Source organism: Marmota flaviventris, chromosome 1, assembly GCF_047511675.1.
Source record: "Marmota flaviventris isolate mMarFla1 chromosome 1, mMarFla1.hap1, whole genome shotgun sequence".
NCBI lineage: Eukaryota > Metazoa > Chordata > Mammalia > Rodentia > Sciuridae > Marmota > Marmota flaviventris.
The window spans coordinates 93,957,375-93,981,907 of record NC_092498.1 but is presented as its reverse complement, the minus strand read 5'-3'; the positions used below and the strand labels follow the sequence as shown (position 1 = coordinate 93,981,907).

At 35.4% G+C, this 24,533-nt stretch overlaps 1 protein-coding gene across 1 annotated transcript in view; it reads right to left on the bottom strand.

Annotated features, from left to right (window-relative positions):
• Septin7 (septin 7) overlaps positions 1 to 19,112 on the bottom strand; it is a 98,501-nt gene extending 79,389 nt beyond the window's left edge. The window contains exon 1 of the mRNA XM_071614001.1: positions 18,913 to 19,112. Within this exon, the coding sequence (XP_071470102.1) occupies positions 18,913 to 18,973 (61 nt within the window). The 5' untranslated portion in view covers positions 18,974 to 19,112. The remainder of the gene's footprint in view (positions 1 to 18,912) is intronic.
• Positions 19,113 to 24,533: the final 5,421 nt, after the last annotated feature.

The window sequence follows — 24,533 nt, the reverse complement described above, 5'->3', positions numbered from 1 at the left end:
CTTCTTAAGTTTGTCAGTTACTACACTCCTGCTTTCTTCTGTTTGTTAAAGATGATATCTGACATTTCAGTTTTCCTTTCTGCTCCAAACTGACATTCCAGAATATTTTTAGCACCTATGTGTAAAGTCTTTCATAAGTTTAAGTCTCGTCTTCTTAGTTGTGCTTGAGCCATCACTTTAATATTTATTTATTGATAAAATACATTTTACACTTATTAAAAATGATGTGGAGTTGGCTTCCTCTTTTCATTAGGCTCAAAAGACTAGATGTGGCAGAAGAAAAAACTCAGCAAAACTGAAAATTGATCAAATAACATTAACCAATCTAAGTTAAATATGAAAAGTGGGCAAGAGCCATAGAAATCCACAGAACAAAACCAATCATGCCAATATGTGTATAATGGGAATTCCTAGAGTAGGAGAGAAAAAGAGAAGAGAGGAAGAGAGAGGGAGGAAGGGAGAGAAAGTATTGAAGAACAATGGCAGAAAACTTCCCAAATTTGTTAGGAAAAAAATTAGTCTCCACATTAAAAGATCAGTAAATGCCAAACAGGATAAAATGAGACCCAAACCTCAAACTGTCAAAAAAGAAAGCAAAGACAAAGAGAACCCTGAAAGAAGCAAGTCAGAAGGAACTGACCATGTGCAGTTGTTTCTTCTCAAGAAACTAGAAAAACAACAAATTAAACCCAAAACAAACAAAAATAAGAACATGATAAAGGTTTGATGAGAAATAAAAGAAATACATGAAAACAATGGGGGGGGGGGCGGTCAACAAAACTCTAATTTGGTTCATTGAAAACATCAACAGATCTGACAAATTTAGCAAGACTGACCGAAAAAAAAAAAGTAACACTCAAATTATTTAATAACAAAGGAAAAAGCACTACCCTCTTAGAAAAAAAATTTTTTTAATATTTCAAAGGAACCTATGAACAACTATATGCCAACAAATTAGATAACCTAGAAGAAATATAAAAATTCCTAGAAAGTCACAAACTACCAAAACTGACTCAAGCTGTCTATCAACAAAAGGGTTGGGGATGTAGCTCTGTGTTAGCACATTTGTCTACCATGTAAGAGGCCCTGGGTTCCAACCCTAGCACTGCAAAAACAAAAATAATTCAGAAAATCGGAACTGTCCTATGACAAATAAATGATTAAATTAGAATCAAAAATTCTCTCACATGCATGTGTGCACACACAGAGATAACCAAAACAAAAAATTAAACAAAAGCATAAATCTGCCCACAAAGACAAACCCAAGCCCAGATGTCTTCACTGGTATATTTTACCAAATGTTTAAAGATTGTCCAATCCTTCACAAACTACTCCAAAAAACACAAGAGGAGGAAACAATTCTCAATTTCTTTTATGAGACCAATTTTATACTGATACCAAAACCAAATGCACAAATGGAAACAACAAACCAGTGCTCTTTATATAGACCCCAAAACCATCATTAAAATACTAGCCACAGATTCTAGCAATATGGAAGAAATTACACCATGACCAGAGTGGGATTTATCCCAGAATAAATATGCTGGATTTACATCTAAGAATTAACCAATGTAACACACTAAATTAAGTAAATACACACAACAACCATATGACCATCTTTGTAGAAAAAGAAAATATATTTGACAAAAATTCAATGCTCTTTCAAAATAAACACACTTAACAAATGAGGCACAGAAGGGAACTTCCTCAAACTCATAAGGCATCTAAGAAAACCCACAATATTATACTTAATGGTAAAAGATTGAATGCTTTCACTCTAAAATCAAGAACAAGACATAGTTGTCCACTCATGTCACTGCTAATCAACACTTTGTGGAGGTTCAAGAAAAGGCATTTGGCAAGATAAAAAGAAGGTATCTAAATTGTAAATATAAGGAGTAAAATTATCTCTAATTGCAAATGACATGATCTTATAAACAGGAAATTGATCTATAAATTCAACACTGTGCCTATCAAAAGGCATGAATATCTACATAAAAAGATTTCCTAGATCACATCACATATAACAATCAAAATGGACCAAAGACTTAAATATAAGATATAAAACTATTAAACTCTTAGAAGAAAACAAAGAGTAAATCTTCATGATCTTGGATGAAGTTTCTTAAACATGAACATCAAAAGCACAAGCAATTTTTTTTTAAAAACAGATAAACTGGATTTCATCAAAACTAAAAACATTAGTGCTTCACACACCACCACCAAGTAAATGAAAACTGAAAATTAAAGAAAATATTTGCAAACCATCTAATAACAAATTTATATCCAGAACATAAGGGATTCCTACAACTTAATAAAAGACAAATAACACGATTAAAACTTGAGCAAGAAATTTTAACAGATATTCTTACAAAGATAAACATATATGTCAAACATCATTAGCTGTTAGGGAAATGCAAATTAAAATCACAATGATAACCACCTCATACCTACAAAGATAAGTAAAATTTAAGAGACAATCACAAGTGTGAACAAGAATGTAGAGAAATTAAAATTCCCATAAACTGGTGGTAATTAGGAAATAGTTTGCAGTTCCTCAGAAAATTGAAATGGAGTTACCCTAGAATTGGGAAATTCTATTCTAAGGTATACATATCCAAGAGAATTGTAAATATGTCCACATAAAAACTTATTTAAATGTCCACAGCAGCATTTTTCATAATAGCAAAAATAAATAAATAAATAAAACTCCAATGCCTATAACCAACTGATGAATGGATAAACGAAATGTAAGTATTATCTATACGGTGGAATAATACCAACAATAAAATAGAATAAAGTACTCCTAAGGTATGGATAACATTAAAACATTATACATGGCTTATGTTATGGCTGGGGTTATGGCTCAGCAGTAGAGCGCTTACCTAGCATGTGCAGGGCGCTGGGTTCAATTCTCAGCACCACATAAAAATAAAGTAAAGGTATTGTGTCCAACTACAATGAAAACAAAATATCTTTTTTTAAAAAACATTGTTAAGTGAAAGAAGCCACTCACAAAAGACCACATTTATATTAAATGTCCAGGATAGACAAATCCATAGAAACAAAAAGTAGATTAGTAGTTGCCAGGATCTGAGAAGGAGAGGGTCCAGTGACTGATTACTAATGAGTACAGAGTTCTTTTTTGGTGATGAAAATGTCTAAAAGCAGATAATGGCAATGGTTGCACACCCTTAATATACTAAAACACAGAACAGTACACATAAAAGGGGTTTTAAGGTACATAAATTATATCTCAATATAGGTGGTATAAAAACAAGAATGTATTGTATAATATGCTGCTACCTCTCAGGTAAATGTCCCCTTTCTCACACATTATCTTCTCATTTATCCGAAAAGACAGGACGAAAAAGCCAGAAACTTATACAGCTGGTTACCTCTACAGACAGACTGCAAAGTGGTAGAAAGAAAAGGGAAATGAGAACAGGGGGGAAAAAAAAAAAAGAGGGAAGTATACTTCTGAGTACACTCATTATAAAGAGGTGACTATTAACACCATGTTTCATATATCCCAACAATAACAACGAAATAATCAAAATCAACCAGGATTTGAGAAGAACCCAAAATGGAATACAAAAAATAACAAGTGAAACTAACTGTATTTCAGATTAAGAACATAAAGACACTGAATGGAGTTAAAGAAAAGATAAGTAACTTCAGAAAACAGTATTTTGACTATAATGGTATAAGGCTAGAAACAAAAAGAAGTATACACAAACACTATACTTAATAAGTAAACGTGTATTAGAGCAGTTCTGAAGTTTTATCTGTGTATAACATCCTTTTTCTTTTTAATTTTGAGACAGGGTCTCGCTAAATTGCTGTGGCTGGGTTTGAAATTCAGATCCCCTTGCCTCTGCCTCCCAAACTTCCGGGATTAGCATATGCCACTGCACCCAGCTGTATAAAAATTTTATAAATATTTATGTAAGGGGCTGGAGTTGTAGCTCAGCGGTAGAACACTTGCCTTGTACACATTAAGTACTGCAATTTCTAAAAGACAAAGGAGTTACAAATAAGAAAAACAAATACTAGCGTGAACCCTAAAATGTTAGATGGGAATCTGTATACCAGTTATGAATTTATGGTTCATAACTGTATACATATACAGAAATAAAAATGTGGTTATGAGGCTGGGGATATAGCTCAGTTGTGCATGTGAGGCAAGCACAAAGCCTGGGTTCAATCCCCAGCACCACCAAAAATAAAAAAAATGTGTGTTTATGTACATAAATACATGTGTTCCCTACCTTTGTCTGCTCAAAATAGTAGAAGCATGATACTCCAATAGGGATGCTTCTAATGCCCAGATTTAGTATATAAATACTATTCTCAAACAAAAGGAACCTTAGGCAATGGTTGATTCCAAGCCTTAATCAGGAAAAAAATCAAGATAAGCCAGAAAATAAGGAAGAACTCAAAAAATGACAGGGTCACATTAAAAAGATATGAGAGCCAATGTGAAAGAGCAATCAATTAATATCCATGGGTCCATACTAATATTAATAATTGATGAATTAATGAATAAAAGTTCTTCCTTACAATATAATCCCCTTAAAATGTAGCATGATATAAACAGAAACTATTAAGACAAATAACAAAGTAACAACTACCACAGGCAAGAATTATTGACAGATGCTAAAATTAGAAGGTAAAAATATTAATAATGAGAAATTAAGTATTTGCACATTTCAACAAAATAGCATCTAAAATATACAAAGAACTCTTACAACTCAGTAAGATGAACAGCCCAATTTAAAAATGGACCAAAGATTTCCATAGACCACCAAAGATGATATATGGACAGCAAATACGCAAAGAAGATCCTCAACATTATTAGTCACCAAGAAAATACAATTTAAAACTACAATGAGTTACCTCTACAGATCTACTACAACAACTAAAATTAAGGGTCATTCCAAGGGTTAGTGAGTATATAGAGCTAGTAGAATTCTCACACACTGCTGATAGTGATGTAAAATGTTACAAGTACATCAAAAAATAGTTTTGCAATTTATTAAAAGGATAAACATATCTACCATAATATAGCCCAAGTATTATTTCCCTACGAAAAATGAAATCATGAGCCATCTTATTACAGCTTTTTAAAAAGTCTATAAAATAAAAGCACTGAAAGAGAATACTCCCCAAATTTTAACACTGTGTTATTTTGCTGAGTTTAGAGGTAATTCAGTTTTCTATAATTCTCCATTTTCCAAGTTAAAATTATTAAGAAATCTGAAATTTTTTTTAATTTTCCATTTTTAAAAAAATCACATAGAAAAAAACTAACGTAATATACATAAAAAATCACTATGGGTCTACTTTTCAACAGGGTAAGTCTGATGTTCTTTATTTTTACTTCTGACAAGTTCATATGACTGTCAAGTAAAAAATTATAGGAGATAATGCCAACAAGATCTCAACCATTTATAGGAGATAATTCCAACAAGATCTCAACAACAGATTTGTAATTTTAAGATCACAGATATACAGTTACTGATGTCAGCAAGAATACGTGCAAAATAAAGTTTAGAAGGGTATAACAACAATTAGAGAGATATAACCCTCTGCATATAAATATTATTAATGGAAATGAAAAGACTCAGAAAGACTTGCAATTTGTCTTAAAATGATTAAATAGGGAGGTTAGACTTTTTTGGTTTCAGGAGGCAAATGAGAACCTTTGAATACAAACATTCGGCTCCATCTAAAAATAGGAGCAATAAAGTTTCAGAAAATGAAAATGAAATTTCAAAAATAAAATCTGCTTCCTCAGAAGGTAGTGAATTTCTAAAATAGGTTAGACCAGCTCTGTCCATTAGAAATATAATGCAAGCCACATACATAATTTAAAATATTTTATTAGTTTCATTAGAAAAGCAAAAGGAAGCAGGTTAAAATTAATTTATAATAATATATTTTCTTTAACTCAGTAAATCCAAAGTATTATTTCAACATACAATTACTATAACACGAGATAATTTATATGGGAATATATGGATCCTAACTATGATCCACAACTCAGTTCAAGCTAGCATAATCTAAAGTGATCAATAGCCCTACATGCTCATAACTACCTTATTGGACAGTTTGGGGTTAGACAACTATTTAGCAGTTATACTGCAGAGGAATTAAAGTACTGTGTGCATGACCAGACTAAATGACTTAATGCATTTGCAATCCTGAGATCTCATGAAAATAACAGAAGACATACTCAAATATCAACAATATACTCAAAATTAACTTTATTCCATTTTAATCAGTCACTATTGTACTCTATGCCCTCACATGATATATATGCATTCTTTATTTTATTGTAGCATTCTGAACAAAACCTACCAATTTCATAAGAGAATTCAAGTTATTTTTACTACCTTATATATATATATTCCTCCAACAAGCTTTTTAAAGACATCAAAATTATTTTTTGTCAGAATTTCAAATCCTATGGCTCATAAAATGTTCGATAGTCATCCTAGCATTACCTACCTAATAAATATAAATATAAGTGAAATATTAGTGGTTCCCTGTACTTTCAAAATTTTCTACAACTTTTCTATATTAATATAATGCCATTCAGAAAAATTGAAATGGTATGAACTAGAACATTGTTCCCTTAAAATTTCTGTTACAGCCCTAACCCTACTGTGACTCTATAGTATTTAGAGACAAGGCCTGTTAGGAAGTGATTAAAGTTAAATGAGGACGTAGGGTGGGGTCCTAATCTAATAAGACTCCTATGTAAGAAAAGAAAAAGAAATCAGAGATTAAAAAACAACCAACAGGCATGTTGACCTTGGATTTCCAACCTCCAGAATCAAGAGAAAATAAATGTGTTGTTAAAGCCACACAATTTTTACTACTGTTACTGCAGCCCTCTACACTGAAACAGTTACTAGGAAAATGCTTTTTAAAAAATTATGTAGCACTGGGCTGGGTGGTACAAGCCTGTAATCCCAGAGGCTTGGAAGGCTTAGGTAGGAGGGTCTGGAATTCAAAGCCAGCCTCAGCAAAAGTGAGGCACTAAGCAACTCAGTGAGACCATGTCTCTAAATACAATACAAAATAGGGCTAAGGATGTGGCTCAGTGGTTTAGCACCCCTGAGTTCAATCCCCAGTACCCCCCCAAAAAAAACTGTGTAGCAAACAAAATTATATTATTTAAATTCTTAATAAACTATGATAAATGTTTTTGTGTTTGTAAATTTAATCTACAAGATTTGAAAAGTGCTTTGTTAAGTTACTGAAGTACAAAATAATTTGATTATCTCACTATAGCAAATTTTAATTTTACCAATAATGTAGGTCTTCAACTTATATTTCATTATAAAAAGAAGATTCTATCCAAGGTCAGTACTACATGTATTGAAGCTAGAGACTATGGGAGCTCAAAAGGGCATGCCATTTGTCAGAATTCTGCAATACAACCCCAACAACATCTACAACATTAAGCATAAATATAACTGACAATACATAAAAATTAATAGTGCACCTATGCTGTTACCTGTTAAAAGAGCAGTGTTATGGGAGTTCAAAGTAAATGAAGGATTCATATAGTTGGAGAAAATTTTCCAGAATGGGTAATTATGAGGGGGCCTTCAATTAATGGATAATGGGACCTTAAGAACATCATAAGCAGAGGCAATACTAAATATTATTCAATCTGAGTTAGGAGAAGGCCAAATCAAGAAGGTCCTAAAATGACTCGCTAAACATTTCAAAGAAAATATGAGACAATATGAGGCAGTTATATAAGCATACTAAGAAATCTGAAGTTCAGTATCTGCTGAAACTGAGAGATGTGTTCTAGTGGGTAAATTATACAACCTTTCTGAGTCTTATACCAGAATGATATTCCTATCAGATTACTGTAGGGCATACATGAAATAACTAATATAAAGAGTTTGACATTTCGTATAAAGTACAAAAAATGATAAATAAATTATAGTTGTTATAGGGGTTGTGCAATAGATGATAGCAGCTGGACTGTTATCTTGTAAATAATTCCCAAACTTGGTTGTAATCAGAAGTTATCTGAGAAGCTTTTGATAAAAACACATACCTGGGCCTCAGCCTAAAGTAGGGAATCAAAATCTTGGTGTTATAGCCCAAGAAACAGTATTTTCTTTTTTAAACAATAACCCTAGAAGTCCATACTATAAATAAGAAAAATTAATATTTAAAGTTCTGCAAAACCTGTTTATTTTATAAAAGTATAGTTGTAGGCATAATAATCTTTAAAGATTTATTAATTAAAGTAGGAAGAGATTGGAAGTAATAAGATCAATGAGGAATCTACAGGAAAGAAAGTCCTGTGTTTATCTTCATTACATTCTAATTTGTTAAATAGAATCCAAGTGACCAACTATACTTAGAATACCCAACCTTCGATTAAAAAGCAGTATAACCTCCCAAGTCTACTAAAAAACTTCCAACACACATTCAAATAAAAGACGCTCTTATTATTAAAGTCTGCATACTATAGTGATGCATGCATACCCTTGTTTACAGCAGCACAATTCACAATAGCCAAACTATGGAACCAGCCTAGGTGTCCACAATGAATAAATGGACAAAGAAATTGTGGTAATTATACACAATGGAGTTTTACTGTGCCATGAAAAAGAATGAAATTATGTCATTTGCAGGAAAATGAATGGAACTGAAGAACATTATGTTAAAGGAAACAAGCCAAACTCAGAAAGTCATGGTTCATATGTTTTCTCTTATATGTGGAATCAAGAAAAGAAAAAGAGAAAAGAAAGGTTGGGGGGAAAGGGTGGATCACATGAAAATTAAAGATCAGTAGAGGAGACGAAAGGGACTAGCAGGAGGGGAAGGAAGGAAAGGAAAATACTAGGAAATTATATTGACCAAATTATATTGTTATATGGTATGCAGGTATGAATATGTGACATCAAATCCCATCATTATGTATAATTACAATGTACCAATTTAAGAAAAATTTTTAAAAAAGAAAAAAAGATGCTCCTATCAAGCATAAAATGCCTATCCCCTTGACATTTCCCTTAATCCTGGCCAGTACTAATTCAGATAGTGCATTTATCTCATAGACCAGTTATATGAGATATACTAGCATATGCCATGAAAGTAGGTTTGTAGAATTATTTCTGCATTTCCTTTATTTAAACCAAATATTTAACTTTCATAAGATAGAGGCTGTAACTTTTCAGCAAGTCTAAAAATTATTTCAAAACATCAAAAAGGAAGGGACTATAACTTGGTAATTATCTAAGAGCACAACACCATGCTCTAACACAAATCTAAGTGTTAAGGGGAAGGGTGCTACAAGCCAGCTAACTCATTCTAGTTATCTTGCTGGCTCACAGGTGAATCATCTCCCCCAAGTAACACCTAATGGTCCTACATCAGTCCAACTTTTTATTCTAATACAAATACCCCAATACAAGACTGACTAATTCTATACAGTATACAGTATACTGTAGAGTATTCAATTTGTCATTCCCTAAAAATGAGAAAGCTGCATACAAGTTGTCCTTTATCTACAGTTTTTGCAAATTACAAACAATGACCTACATTCGTTTGGTAGTCCTTTGAATTACATACACATCATTTTATACATCCATAGAATAGTAACTATTCCTACTTAGATTTATTTCCTTTTCACCAAGCACACTGATTATACAGAATAAAAAGCTGGGAACCAGATGACAAAATAGCTCAACAATTATTAGAAAGGCTGAACCTAAATTAAAAAAAAAAAAAAAAGGAGCAACTAAAACAACACTTTTTAAACAGCAAACTTTGAGAGGAAGGCAGGTACATTTACAACAGTTGAAAAACTACATATGGTTTAAAACAAAACTCATATTGTATTATTTAATAACCCCATATCATAAGTAACAGCAGAAAATCAAATATTCCTAATAATGGTTTTTAAAAGTTCAGTGTATTCTACTGAAAGCAGGGAAATTAATCAGTTTATATATAATATAATACGTAAATTAAAACAAGCTTAAAAAAAATAACTGGTGTAGCTAATAAAAAAATAAAATTAAAAAAAAAATAACTAGAAAAGGATAACGAGGTTTGTTAAAGACACTTTTAAAAATGCTATTTATTGGACTGGGTTTGTGGCTCAGTGGTAGAGCGTCGCTTAGCACGTGCAAGACCATGGGTTCAAACCTCAGCACCACATAAAAATAAATAAATAAAGTTATTGTGTCCAACTACAACTAAAATATGCATTTTAAAAAATGCTATTTATTATTCTGAAATACTAATACTATGAAGTGCCCAGAAAAAAATTACTAAACAAATTATAACACTGTAATATCATATACACATTTTTTAAGTCTGCATATATCTTGATACATCAAAACTATATTAAATATCAATTGAATATCTTTATATAAACATTAAAAGAGTTTACAGAATACATTTACATATATTACCTTGGAATATAATATACACAGAGGTTCTCAATCCTGGCTGTTCACCAGAATTACCTATAAAACCTAAAATGCAAATTTCTGGGCCATGCCTCCCACCTAGTAAATTAATGAGCCTCCAAGGATGTTTATGTTTCAAATGCCCAATTAGGGTTTAGAACCACTAACCACTAATATACCACTAATAACAACCGTGAAAAAATATATGTCATTAAGAAAAAATACAAATTAACCTTAAATGATTAAAAGAATTTCAGGGAATTTTCCCCTTCCTGGTGAAATGTTTTGTAATTAATCATGAAAGTATTCATTAAGCTTTCTGAATTACTCTTAAAAATGGTTTAAAATGTTGATGTTTGAGAGTATATTAGTTACTGAAGAATTTTCTTCTTGTACTGATCAATTTACATCCCAGAATGCTACATGTAACAAATGAGGTGGTACCCTGGTTATTTTTTTAAATATTATAAACAGCACAAAAGTAAGACTGCTACAAAGATTTTTGCCTCTTCTTTTTTCAGGGGTGGAGGTGAGGGTACTAAGGATTTAACTCAGGGGTACTTAACCACTGAGCCACATCTGCAGCCCTTTTTTATATTTTATTTAGATACAGGGTCTTGCAGAACTGCTTAGGGCCTCACTAAGTTGCTGGCTTTGAACTTGAGATCCTCCTACCTCAGCCTCCCAAGCCGCTGGGATTATAGGCATGCTCCACCATTCCCGGCTTTGCCTCCTCTTTCACAAATAATAATCTCACTCAAAATATTTAGTGTTCTTTAAAACTGATTGACAGTACCTAATAAAATCATCCTCAAAAAGAAAAGAACTATATTATAATCTGAAAACAATTTGTATAATATATAAAGATATGAAATGTCACTCATGCGAAGAAACATTAGCACAACTTTTAGTTGTGCTAATGCACAACATTGCTGCTATGCAATGTACCAACTGAAATTTTAAGTAAGTAAACATTTTTTTAGTACTACACAAGAAACTAGTGACTCTGGTCTAACTTTCAAGGATAACTTTCAAGTTTCACACAAATCACTTTATTCCAATTTCCTTCAATTCTGCTCACAATTCACCTGCTATGACATAAAAATTCAAAGCACAAATGAATACATTTCAATCCTAAAATATTTCTTTTCTTTAAAGGTATATACTACATACCTTTAAATCATAACTGTTTATTAAGTACCTGCTAGGCCTGAGGATACAAAAGGATATAAAACAGTTCTTAATTTACTGTAGCGATAGAAAAGTCAAAAATCAAATGCAACACAATCTGATATATTTTTACAATATCTAATATCTGAGTGCTTGTTATATGTCAGTCATCAGTCTAAGGATTTTTCCACATATAAACTCATTTAATTCTCAAAATAACCTTATGAATCCCACTTTATGCTAGGAAACAGAAGTCTGTTATTTGCCCTAGGTTCAGGTGAGCTTTAGAGATGACATCTAAATCCAGGTCTGACTCCATAACCTAAGCTTTTTATCACCATGCCTCTATTTCTACTGTCCCCAAGCTACCCATTAAGTCATGATTTGTAATAGCACAATACTATAAATGAAAGTCTCTCAAAAGGAGGACATGTCAAACAAATCATATGCTATCCATATGCTATGGTCTGAGTATATGTCCCCAAAATTCATGTTGAAAATTAATCACCAATTTGATAGAATTCATGGATCAATAATCTTATAGAATAGAAACGAGGATTTATTCCCCCTTCCTACCTCATCTGCCACGAGAGTACTCAGCATTTGTCACCTCCAGGGGAAACAGACTTGGCCACTAGCAGGTAACTGAACCTGCCCATGTTCATTCTTAAACTTTCCACTTTCCAGAACTTTAAGAAATGCATTTTTGTCCTTTATAAACTACCTGCCCATGGGGGCTGGGGATGTGGCTCAAGCGGTAGCGCGCTCGCCTGGCAAGCGTGCGGCCCGGGTTCGATCCTCAGCACCACATACAAACAAAGATGTTGTGTCTGCCGAAAGCTAAAAAATAAATATCAAAAATTCTCTCTCTCTCCCTATCTCTCTCTCTCACCTCTCTCTTTAAAAAAAAAAAAAAAAAAAAAAAAAAGGCACTATGTCAACTACAAAAAAAAATTTTAAAAAAACTACCTGCCCTGAGGAACTTTGTTATAGCAGCATTACAAATGGAGTGAAACACCATAAAATGAATTTATGTAGCTGTATAAAATAAGAATGTTCTTTATATGCTGATATGAGGTAATTCAAGATGGAGTAATGGGAAAAAATTAGGTAAGAAAGAATCTACATCAGGTGCTGGGGATGTGGCTCAAGTGGTAGCACGCTCGCCTAGCATGCATGAGACACTGGATTCAATCCTCAGCACCACATAAAAGATATTGTGTCCACCTAAAACTAAAAAATACATATTTAAAAAAAAAGAAAGAATCTGTCATATGCTACCAAGGGTAGGGCTAGGAAGGACATGCATTTTTATTTTCATATGCCCCTCCCATCAAAAAAAGGAAACAAAACCTTTAGAAGAAACTGTTACCATAGATTGCTTAAAAGTAGGAAACTGTGCGATGTGAAGCTAGAAGCAGGAAAGTAATGATTTTATCCCTTTTTAATCTTCTGCATTTTGAACCAAGTGATTATATTACCTATTCAAAAATAAACTGCCAATAAATAAAAACAATTTCAGAAATAAAAACACCAGAACGTCCATGAAAGCAAGGAACATAGCTGTCTTAATTCAGTGTCTGATCTAAATCCATGAACAAGGTTTATGAAAACCTCAAACTGTTCCCGCAGAAACATTTCGTATATATTTTACAAAGAACAATAAAACTAGGGAAAAATGTTTTTTATTTTATTGAAAAACAGACAATCAGAATCAAAGATCTTTAGGAGCCCATCCCAAGCCTACTATTTATCAAACTCTGGAACACTAACAAAATCTATATTCTTTTAAAAGAACCAAAGGAATCATTTTAACTATTCATGTTTTATACACATGTGAAATCTTATATAATAAAGAAGCTAGAGAAGGGGGGAAAAACTTCAAAAAAATACCCAGAAAAAAACACTTCAAGAGTCAATTAATGTATATATCCCAATAAAGCTGTTTTTTAAAAATAATAATAATCATCTGCGGCTGTATAAAAATCAGATCTCGCCAGGTGTTCTGGCTAATGCTGTAATCCCAGCATGGGAGACCCAGGCAGGAGGATTGCAAATTTGAGGCCAGGTTCAGCAACTTAGTGAAACCCTGTCTCAAAATCAAGAATAAAAATAAAAGGGGCTGGGTATTGTAGCTCAGTGGTAAATCATCCTGAGTTCAATCCACAGTACCCACCCCCACCAAGAGATGAGTGGTTACCTGGAACAGTCAGGGAATAACTACAAAGGGACATAAAGAAACTTCAGGACAGTAGAAATGTTCTATATCTTGCTTGATTGAATATAGGCTATAAGATGTGCATCTATATGTCAAAGTTCATTAATCAAATATTTATAATATGTGCATTTGATTGTATGAAACCTCAGTAAAGTTACTTAATTTCTGAACCATTTAGAAATACAGATTCCTGGGCCCTCTCCCCAGAGACTCAGTGGGTCTGTGGTAGAAACCAGTTAATCTGCATTTTTAGCTCCAGGCCATGATTAATCCTTCATGTGGTGAGGGTCATCAGTTATACTTTGAAAAACACTAACCTATAATAATGTTGAATGTCCAGTAATTACTGATAACATTTTACAAAAAAAATCTGCATTAATGATTCAATTACAAAAAATGAAAACAAAAACAAAAATCTAGCTAGATGATTGTAATTTTCAATTTTGGAAAACACTAAGAATATTAAATGATTGGAGTTCCAGAAGACAGAATTATGAACTAATATGGTTAAGAAACACTTCTTCCCCATCTTCTACAATCCTTCAATGGTTCTCCATCAACCAGTGTAGTGATTCTCACTTAAGACAATTCTGCAACCTCCCTGCTTGCCAACATGGCATTTGACAATGTCTGCATACATTTTTTCATTCTCACAACTAGAGAGGGGATTGTGCTACTGGCATGTTAGTGGGTAGAGAGGCTAAGGATCCTGGTAAACATCCTACAGTACAGGACAGCACTCCACAACCAACAAAGAATTAAAACTCAATTTTCGGGATTCCACCTCTTGGGTCCCCTTCTTCCTCCCGAGAAGTCTTTTCTGCTGTCCTTTAATAAACTTCTAATTTCTACTCTGAAAAAAAAAAAAAAACCAACTCAATTTTCAATATCACCAAACTCAATGTCAATATCACCAAGAATGAGAAACTGATCTCACCTCAAGTGAAGCTACCAAAATACTCAGTAATGGTTACAGAGTTGCACAAAATAACAAAATTAACTATTCTATCTTTAAGCAAGTCCATTTTTACTTCTAGATTAGTAGGGAAGAAGGGGTATCATCATCTTTACATTCTATCAATAAAGCAAATAAATATAGAATAAAACACAAATATCATATAAATACCGAAGATTTTTAAAACTTCAAAATACCCTAAGTGGGATCAGCCTCATTCTATACTCTCAGTCACAGAGTATACTTACTTATTCTCCTATCAGCCTTTAAAGTACTTCTGAAGTTAAGAAATGCTATTTTAAAACATAGTACATAAACCTCAGCATGGCAAATAATACCTCATCTTAGCTAACCCCACTGAGATTTCTAAGGCTACTGGTTACTGCAGAATAGTCTAACCCAGAACTATTAAAAGTATAGTCTATAGACCAGTGAGTCAGTGTGTGAAATGTATATCAGTTTATGTTAGAGAAATATAGAAAAAAAAATCTGGTGGTGCTGAGGACCACAAATTAAGGACATCAGCCATGCTAGGCAAGCATACTACCACTGAGCCACATCTCCTAGATTCTCAGGCCCCAAAGTGGACATTTATACCAGAAAATTTTATGTCTAATAAAAAGACAGGGCTTTTACTTTGTCTTTCTTAGTCCATCTTCATTTACATTTTTTTGGCCTTTTTTAGAAAACATATTTTACAATATCAGTCCACAGTGAGTTGGAAATGAAAAGAGAAAGAAAAGAAAAGAAACAGTCCATTAGTAGGAAGGAACTAACCTATCCTGACAGATAGGTCTAGTAAGTTGGCAAGGTCAAGATGACTCCAGTCTGTCATCAAAGCCCACCTTCTTAATCATTATAATGTATACTTCCATTATCATTAAGATTTTGAACTCAAAGCCCCAGTATGTTACATATACTTCTGAAGAGCTAGACAAAACCAGAATGAGTCACAAAGACTTCTTGTGTATCTGGCCTAAGGCCTCCAACACTGCAAATGAGCCACACATAGCACTTGTTTCTTCTTCAGGTTCAAGCTCAAAACTTAAGTCTCCAGATATATGATGATACAAAAGAACAAGAGAAAACAAAACAAAAGACCATTTTTCCTCAAAGCCCAGTGAATACTCACTGAATGCTACTATTTTCTCTTGGGACACACCTTTGTTTCTACCTGCTTTGGGAGAATGACCTCCTCTCAAGGAGGAATAGGTCCCACATCTCTCTAACATAAGCCACATGGTATATTAACCCAAAGTAAGAAAAACACTCGTAGACTTAACAGCCATCTACTAAAGTCTTCCTTCCTCAATCCAAGAGCACCAACCCTTACCATAAGGATTAAAGTCCTTAGATTTGACCTATCCATACTGCACTTTTTGATGACAATCCCTAGTTTAAAAAAGTTAAATTCTAACAAAAAAGTTACATTCCAACTCAATATAATAGTTGTAAAAAAAAAAAAAAAATTCAACTTCCTTCCAAAGAACCCAAAATGTAAGTATAATATCCTGATATTTTCTATTTTTGTTTTTTAAGAAAAAAGTATCAGTAGAAATTCACAAGTTTGATTTCAAGATCCACTAATGGGTCAAAACCTTCAGTCTTTGAAACACTGCTGTAGAGTACAACTGTCTACATTTAACAGTATGCTCTCATCCAGCAAGCCAAACCCATAAAACAATTTTTCTACACCAGATTCCCACCATACAATAAATCTTGTGTTATCTGCAGTACAAACTTAGCACATAAGAATATACAAATACTTTTGTTTCAAAACTTAGTAAAATATGTAAACAAATGCTTCGTTAAAGTTAAAATAAAAATTTTCAATTTCTAATAAAAAATTGAAGATAGCTAGCTTATTTTGTTAAAATGTGAAACATGGATCTCTGCTGGCAATCAAGTAAATTAACAATACTCTACCACCAGAACACAGTTTATGGTGAATATGAATACCATCATATATGTCTGAAATCAATCTTCTTTCCCTCTACCTTCACTGACTGGTCCCCTCAACTGATCATTCCCCGTTACTAAGACCTTAAAACCACAGATCTAACTCTTTTTCCTTCCTGTTGCTGTTATAGCATAACCCTTTAAACTGCCCTAGACTTGCTCAGATGTTCCCTCAAATCATTTCTATAGAAAAATGCACAAATCCAAACAACCAATTTTATAATAAACTTCAGAAACAAAATCTTTTAATACTAAAAAACCAATAATCAAACATTAAGAAAACATATGTATGAAGAACATCTTTTCTGTAAATTAATCAACTTAAATACAAAATAAATTGCTGTTATCAATTATTAACTTCAATTCTGTAAGCCTAAAACAGATATTTTTAACAACCATTAAAAGGACGTGGCTCCATCACATCGTCCTATCCTAGAATGATACAATGCTATCATGTAAACCATCTATGTAACTTCCACGTTTATTTCATACTCCATTCAACCCTATCTCCTTCAGTCCCACCCACTGAACAGCTGGGCGGGATGAAAGACTGTTTCCTGCTCCCCACCCCCCACCTAATATACTACCCCTAGCTCCCTGCTGTTTGGAGAAATAAGAAATCCAGGCATCTGTAACTGGTTTAGTAATTGTTTATATCCATCCTACAATCTATCAGGATTCTTTAAATCTCATCACTAAAGAGAGACAAGATTTAAAGCCTAAGAGTTTCCTCTTAACCTATGTATAATCTTCACATGGCAGGGAGGGCTGATTATACCCATCCTCTATACACACATAAATATGTAAAACAAGCGAAATCCTGTGAATCTAGATTACCTGTTCATTTGGATTCAAGGGCACTCCGGGAGATATTCTTATTTCATCAAAAACAAAGCCAAAAAAAAAAAAACAAAGCCAAAAGAAATAATTCCTAAACCTGAACTATTTAACAATACGCTTACAAGAATTTAAGTAATAAGTTATCATTTCAGTAACTAAGCAAACACCTGGACGCGAATATCACAGATTCTTTCCCTACAGCTATAAAAAACCAGATCTGAAACAGTGTACTCTAAAAAAGTAACTTAGCAAATGGAAATGTGTTTAAAAAAAAAAAAAAAAACTCAGTTGCTTATTTCATACTACACACACAGTATGAAATGGAACTCAGGAGTGGAAAATGTGAATGAAATGGGCTGTTCTTTTTCCAATATGTGGGGGAGGAAAGGAAATGAAAGGACTTCTTAAGAGAATAACTAAAAATAACTGAAATTACTTCAAAAATTAATTTCCTTAACCTTCACCAATCCCTATCTCCATTCCCTCCCTTTTCCAGGGACCCTTCCCACTCTTTTCCACCTCCTCCGGGGGGCGCCCTTCCAGACATTCTCTTTCCCCTTTTCCTAAAAATTAAGCCCAAACCTCGAGCCAAGCCCCGGATCCTCGGTCCTCAATACTCGCCAGCCAGCCACTGGCCTTCTGGGTTGCGCCCAGGGAAAGGCAACGCCGAGAGGCAGGGAAAGGGAAGGGAGTAGGCGACGCAGTAGTGGGAGCTGCAGCCGCCACTGCCACTGCCGCTGCCGCTGCCTCCACCGCAGCCTCAGCTTGGTGCATCCTTCTTCCTCCCTCCCCGCCGCCGCCCTCCCGGGGCCGGCCCACACAGCACCGTCGCCCGAGTGCGCACACACATCCCCATCCTCCTAGCCAGGCCCACTCCCCACAAGAGGACCTCTGCCCAGGGTGCTACGGACGGTGACTAGAGAAAGCAGGGCCGCGGGAGCTGTGGGCCCGGGAGGAGGCTGAGGGAAGAGAGGGAGGGAAGGCTAGCTAACAGGACCCCGCTCTGGCTGCTCCGGCCGTGGAGGCCGCGGCTCACGTCTCCCCGCGCCCCGGGCCCGCCCGCTGCTGCACAGGAAATGCCGCCGCCTGGGCTCTCCACACGTTCAATTCAAACTGTCACCGCCGCCACCTCCCCTCCCCCCGGGCCCGCCGCCGCCGCGCCCCGGGCCCGCCGTCGCTCCCACCTCCCCTCCCCTCACCATTGCCCCCCGCCTCGCCTCAGGGCGTTCCCCTAGCTCGGCACAGCGGTCTCAGAGCCCCCCGCATCCGGAGCCGCCAACCCTGAGCCGCGGCTGCCCGAAGCTGAGACTCACCCATGGTGCTGCTGTTGACGCTCCTCTCCTCAGCAGCAACGGATCTCGCACTGACCGACATCCCCTCCCCCCTCCGCGACCAGCCCCGGCGCAGCGCAGCCCGCCGATTCTCCAAAGCCGCCTACGCCAATTCCGCGGCGTAGCCTCCCGACGTCTCCGACCCGCTTACGCAAGCGACAGCAGGCGGACTCCTCCACTGGCTCCAGTCCGACTCCGCTCCCTCCTCCGCCCCCCGCCCCCTCAGACGAGGCTTCCGGGCCGAGCCGCGGCTGCCTACAATCTCGCGAGATTACTCCCTCCCCAACCCCGTCGCCTCACCGCGTTTCGAGTATGACTTCATTGGCGTCAGTGCTGTTTCGCTGCTCGGGTTTAGCCGCCATGTTTCAGCTGGCCGCATTTGGTATCTCCATGGTTGTGGATAGTCGGGCCTCTTTATAAGTTTCTTCAGCAGTGCCTCTAAGGCTTACTGCGTTACGTTTTTCGGTGAAAATCCTGGAGATATTGAGGAGTGGTCGGTGGGGTACGAGGGTGGGGTCTTGCCCGGATTAAAGATGGCTGCCTTCAGTGCCGCCCCGCGAAATTTCGCGTCAACTTTGTAACTGCGGGAGCCGCCCGGTTGGCCTCAGCTCTTCCTTACGGAATTGGCGTAAAGCAAAAAGAGGCGCCGCTGAAAGAGACAGGCTGGGAAACTGCCCTCCGGGCGGGGGCTATGTGGGCCCCTAGGCTCCTGGCGTATTTGTGAAAGTTAAGAGACAATTAGAAGCAGGTGTCCATGCCCCCATCCATCCCCGTTTTTTTGACTTTCCGGACACAGTGAAATTAGGCCGACTCTTCCCTCTCGCTGTCAGTTTCTAGTGGCCTGGCACAGCCACAGATTGGGTGCCGCAGCCTCCTTTCCAGGCTTCACGGTCACACTAGTGTTGACCTGCCTTGTTAGTGCCTGGTTCGGTCTTCACGCTCTAGTTGAGGAAATGAATGGGCACACGTGAAACTATTGAGTAACAGTAAAAGAGTCATGAAAGGCTGTGTGATCTTGTACTGTAGCGATTGATATCACTGTTATATGTGAACCCTCCCCAGTTGCTTCTTACTGAAAGTGGCCTCACTTTGCCCAAAACAACTCATGGACTTTTGTACCATTCTTGAAACTGATGGCTCTCTTGGTTATAAAGATCATGCATGTGTGTGATCTTTCTTTATTCAACCGCATGTTAAGGAATTTTGTGTGCATATATATACAAAGTTGCCATGAGCAGCTCAAGAATGTTCATAGCCCCATAGTTTATATTAGTGAAACAACAAATGTCCTCTGATAAAATGGATAAATAAGTTACATTGTTGGAAAAAATGACATACATAAATACTAAAAAATGAAAATCAATGAACTAAAGCTACTAGTTAACATAGAGTGCGTTAACTTGATAATGAGGAGGGGAGCAAGTCGCAAAAAGATATATGTAGTATTCCACAAAAGTTTAAAAATAAAAACTTGAAATCAAACTGTAAAAGTTACATGAAGAAAGACTACATATCAATTCAGAATAATGGTTACTTCCGGAGAGGAAGAGAAGGGAATGTAACCGGAAGGGTTTAATTGTATCTCTAATGTTTTATTTTCTACTAAAAGTAATCTGCAGGAAATGTAGCAGGCAAAACATTAAGATTTGTTAAAGGTAGGTGAAGGGTACATAGTTTTTCAGTTGTAATTTTCTATACTTTTCTGTGTGCTTGAAATATTTCCAAGCAAATTTTTTTGAACTTTATTGTTTTAGTTGTAGTTAGACACAATACCTTTATTATATTTATTTACTTTTTACGTGGTGCTGAGGATCGAACCCAGCGCCTTACACATGCTAGGCGAGCCTTCTACCGCTGAGCCACAACCCCAGCCCCTCCAAGTAAATTTTTTAAGGAAGGATTTTTTTTTTTTTTTTTTTAAGAAAACAACTTGTGTCTTGATATATGCTGTTTCATAAGTCTACATTTTTATTGAATTGCTCATCTAGTCTGTTAGAACTTATCTGCCCAACCATTGTGTTAAATTTCTGAAACTTAAAGTATTTTACTTTGGGAACTTTCATAAGTTTCTATTTTGAAAGAGCAATGTAGTAGGGAGGGTAAATCTATGGACTCTGAAGTTAGAATACCTGGTTTCAAATCCTAGCTCACCATTTATTAGGCATTTGACTAAGGACAAGTGACTTAACCTTTTGTGATCTAGTTTCCTTATCTATAAATGAAGATAATGTTTGCCTAACAAGGTTTTTTTGTAAGAGTTCAATAGACTAATAACATGTTCCTGGTGCATAATAAATGCTTAATAATATTACCTACATATAGATTGACTTGGAATATAAAATTAAGTCATGTACTATTGCTGATACAATTTAATAGTCTGTGAAGAAAAAAATATTGTCCCCTCCCCCATCTCTCTTGAATATTTAAGAAAGATCTCTTAATGGGTATGAGAGAATGAATTGTCATCTTATGCTCTGAAAAGGATGCATTTTTAATGTAAATATTAATAAGTAACTTGCCTGAAATTTGTTCATGCTATCATACAAATTTCACCCCACACAGTAACTTCACGACTTTCCATGGAAATTACATGAAGGATTACAGACAATAACATGATGATATCCTGTGGAACTTTTTCTATAAAGAGGTTTAATAGCCAGTGTTGGGGTGTGTGTGTGTGTGTGTGTGTGTGTGTGTGTTGTAAATTATATGTGGGGTTATACAAAGAATGAGAATTTATTGGTTTTATATTGTATAAAATCAATAAATAAATATCTATATTGTACAGTCTACAGGATTACATTTGTTTAAAAAATATAGCCTAGATCCTAACCTTTTAATTCATATATAGGTCTAAAAGAAAAAAAAATAAACACTGAAATTCCAGACAAACCACATAGATTGTTTCCACTACATATTTATAGTGTCCAACATTGAATGAGCCTTCAACTTTGCCAAGCAATGCTTCTTTTCTTAGTTAGCTCTCTTCCCATTTTCTACATCAGTCTCTTCATATTTTCTTTATTATTCTCAAAACTCCTTCCTCATTATTCTCAACAAAAAAAAATACAAACTATGAAAGAGGAACTCTAACAATTCCCTGTCTTCACACTCATAAACCTACCTGCATCCACACTGTACCTGGCACTATGAATAAACTACCTCCCCTAATCCCCTGCCATCCTCTGAGGTACATATATCTGTCTCTTTGCATTCTGTCTCCTCCTGCCTTCCCTGGAATTTTGCTCAAAGGGTTATTTATTCAGTGAGTTTCTGGATTCTGCCCATGCCACTTCACTGAAATTCTCAACAAGGCCACCAGCAACTTTGAGTATCAAGTGGACCCCTTGCTTGACCTCTTTGCAGCGTTTGATAACCTTGGCCTCCTGAATTCACACCCCTTGATAGTATGAAACTACAATTTTTTACTTTTCCTCGTAGATTTCTGGCCTCTTTATTTTACCTTCCAGGACCTCTTTCTGGCCTGTCACTTAAGTGTAAATGTGCCTCAGAATTGTGGTCTAGTCAAATTGTCCCTATCTCTTTGTACTTTCCTTTTGTGCTCTCCTTATCTTCAGTATGCTATTATATGTGCCAATGTCTCCTGAATCTAAGTTTCTAGTCCAGTTGTCTCTTCTGATTACAAGTATATGTACCTGATTATCTTCAAAATGTTTATCTTGGATGTTCCACAATATCTTTTAAAATATTTTTTAAGTTGTAGATGGACACAATACCTTTATTTTATTTATTTTTATGCAGTGCTAAGGATAGAACCCAGTGCCTCATATGTGTTAGGCAAGTGTTCTACCACTGAACCACAACCCAGCCCTCCACAATATCTTGAAACAATATATCCCAAACTAAAACTCTCATTTTCTTTATGCCTGCTTTTATGTTTCCAATCTCTAACTAGTATCATCATCAAAACACTTATGTAAATCAAAAATTTGAATATTATACAGTCCTTCTCTCTCTCTAACCTCTTCCTATAGCCATCAGAAAGTCCTATTGTATTTGCCTTCCTATCTCGATCTACTATCTCCATTTCTCTCCATCTTTACTATTTTAGTTAAGCCAATAGTGTCACCTGCCTCAAGTCCTAACCTTTCTGTGGTGCCTATAACTCATTCACATTATACTTTCAATGCTTTTTCTATTTCAGTTTCTTGTTTAATTTCTTCAGACTTTTTTCAGGAAACTTACATGATATATAACACATTTCTGGCCAACTTACTATGACTCATGTCTCTAAACTATAGCAATCTTTGCTGCTGCCTCCATCTGGAACTCCATTTTCATTTCTATCCTTATATTCCTTACCTAGCTTTTCCTTTAAATGTCAGTTTAGCCATGATTTTCTCTAAAAGCCTTCCTTGATCTCCCAAGAGTCCAATAACACCTTTGTATTTATTCCTATAGTGGTACTAAAATCACAGTTTTGTAAATACCTCTCTTGCAATGGAGGCTAAACTCCTTATGGGCAGGGACTCTTGTCTCATTCACCTGTGTAACCCCAGCACAAGGTATGGTATTTGTTACTTCATTCAGCAACCATTTTTCAGTGATAACTGGATACTCTGTACTAGAAAAGTAGCTAAAGTATGGAAGGGGGAACCCTGGCAGAGGTATCTTTGAGATGTGCAGTTGTCCCTATAGTCAATATTTTATCATTAATCTTTAATTTAAGGTCAATCTTAATTGGAATACCAGACTTTAAAAAAAGAAAACTTTCATTCTCATTCTCTAATGAACACATACTAGCATTTTCTAGGGGCTACATAAAGTATATAATTGCAACAGATTGAATGCAAAAACACAAAACAATAAAGCTATCTTCTGATAAGCTATAGATTAAAAGGATTTGCAAAAAAAGGTGGGGGTAAACCCCATTTTTCAAACTATTTTTTTAATTTTGGAGGATACAATTATTTTTTCATAAAAAAATGTGTTGTTTATGTGTGCGTGTTGTATTTAACGAATTGTAATGAATTCTTTTTTAAAATGAATTAGTAAATAATATTTTTTAAAAAATATTTTTAGTTGTAGATGAACATAATAACTTTATTTTATTTATTTTTGTATGTTGTCCTAAGGATCAAATCTAGTGCCTCACATATGCTAGGCAAGCGCTCTGCCACTGAGTCACAATCCTATCCTTAAACGTTTAATTTCTAATAAGTAAATATCAACAGTTATATTACACATAAACAAAACTCTTTGCATTTCTCAGTAATTTTTAAGAATGAAAAGGGGTCCTGAGACTGCAAGATTGATAATTGCTGCAACAGCACTATGTGTTCAGTGTAGATGTGTTAAATAATTAGTGAATGTCAGTTTGCCAAAATTCTAGCATACGGCTGCTTAATTTTTTATTATCAGATGGGAGGGAGAATTCTGGGGATTGAATCCAGGACCTCACATAAGCTAAGCATGAATTCAAATCTGGGTTGTATTCCCAGCTATCTTAATATTTCTTAATTCAAACATTTCCTCCAAAATCCCAGAATTTATATTATATTCAATTAAAAACAATCAAAACTCAGGGTTAATAACAAAGTATGCATAAGTAAAACTATTTTTTAGGTAGATGTACTTTGTAA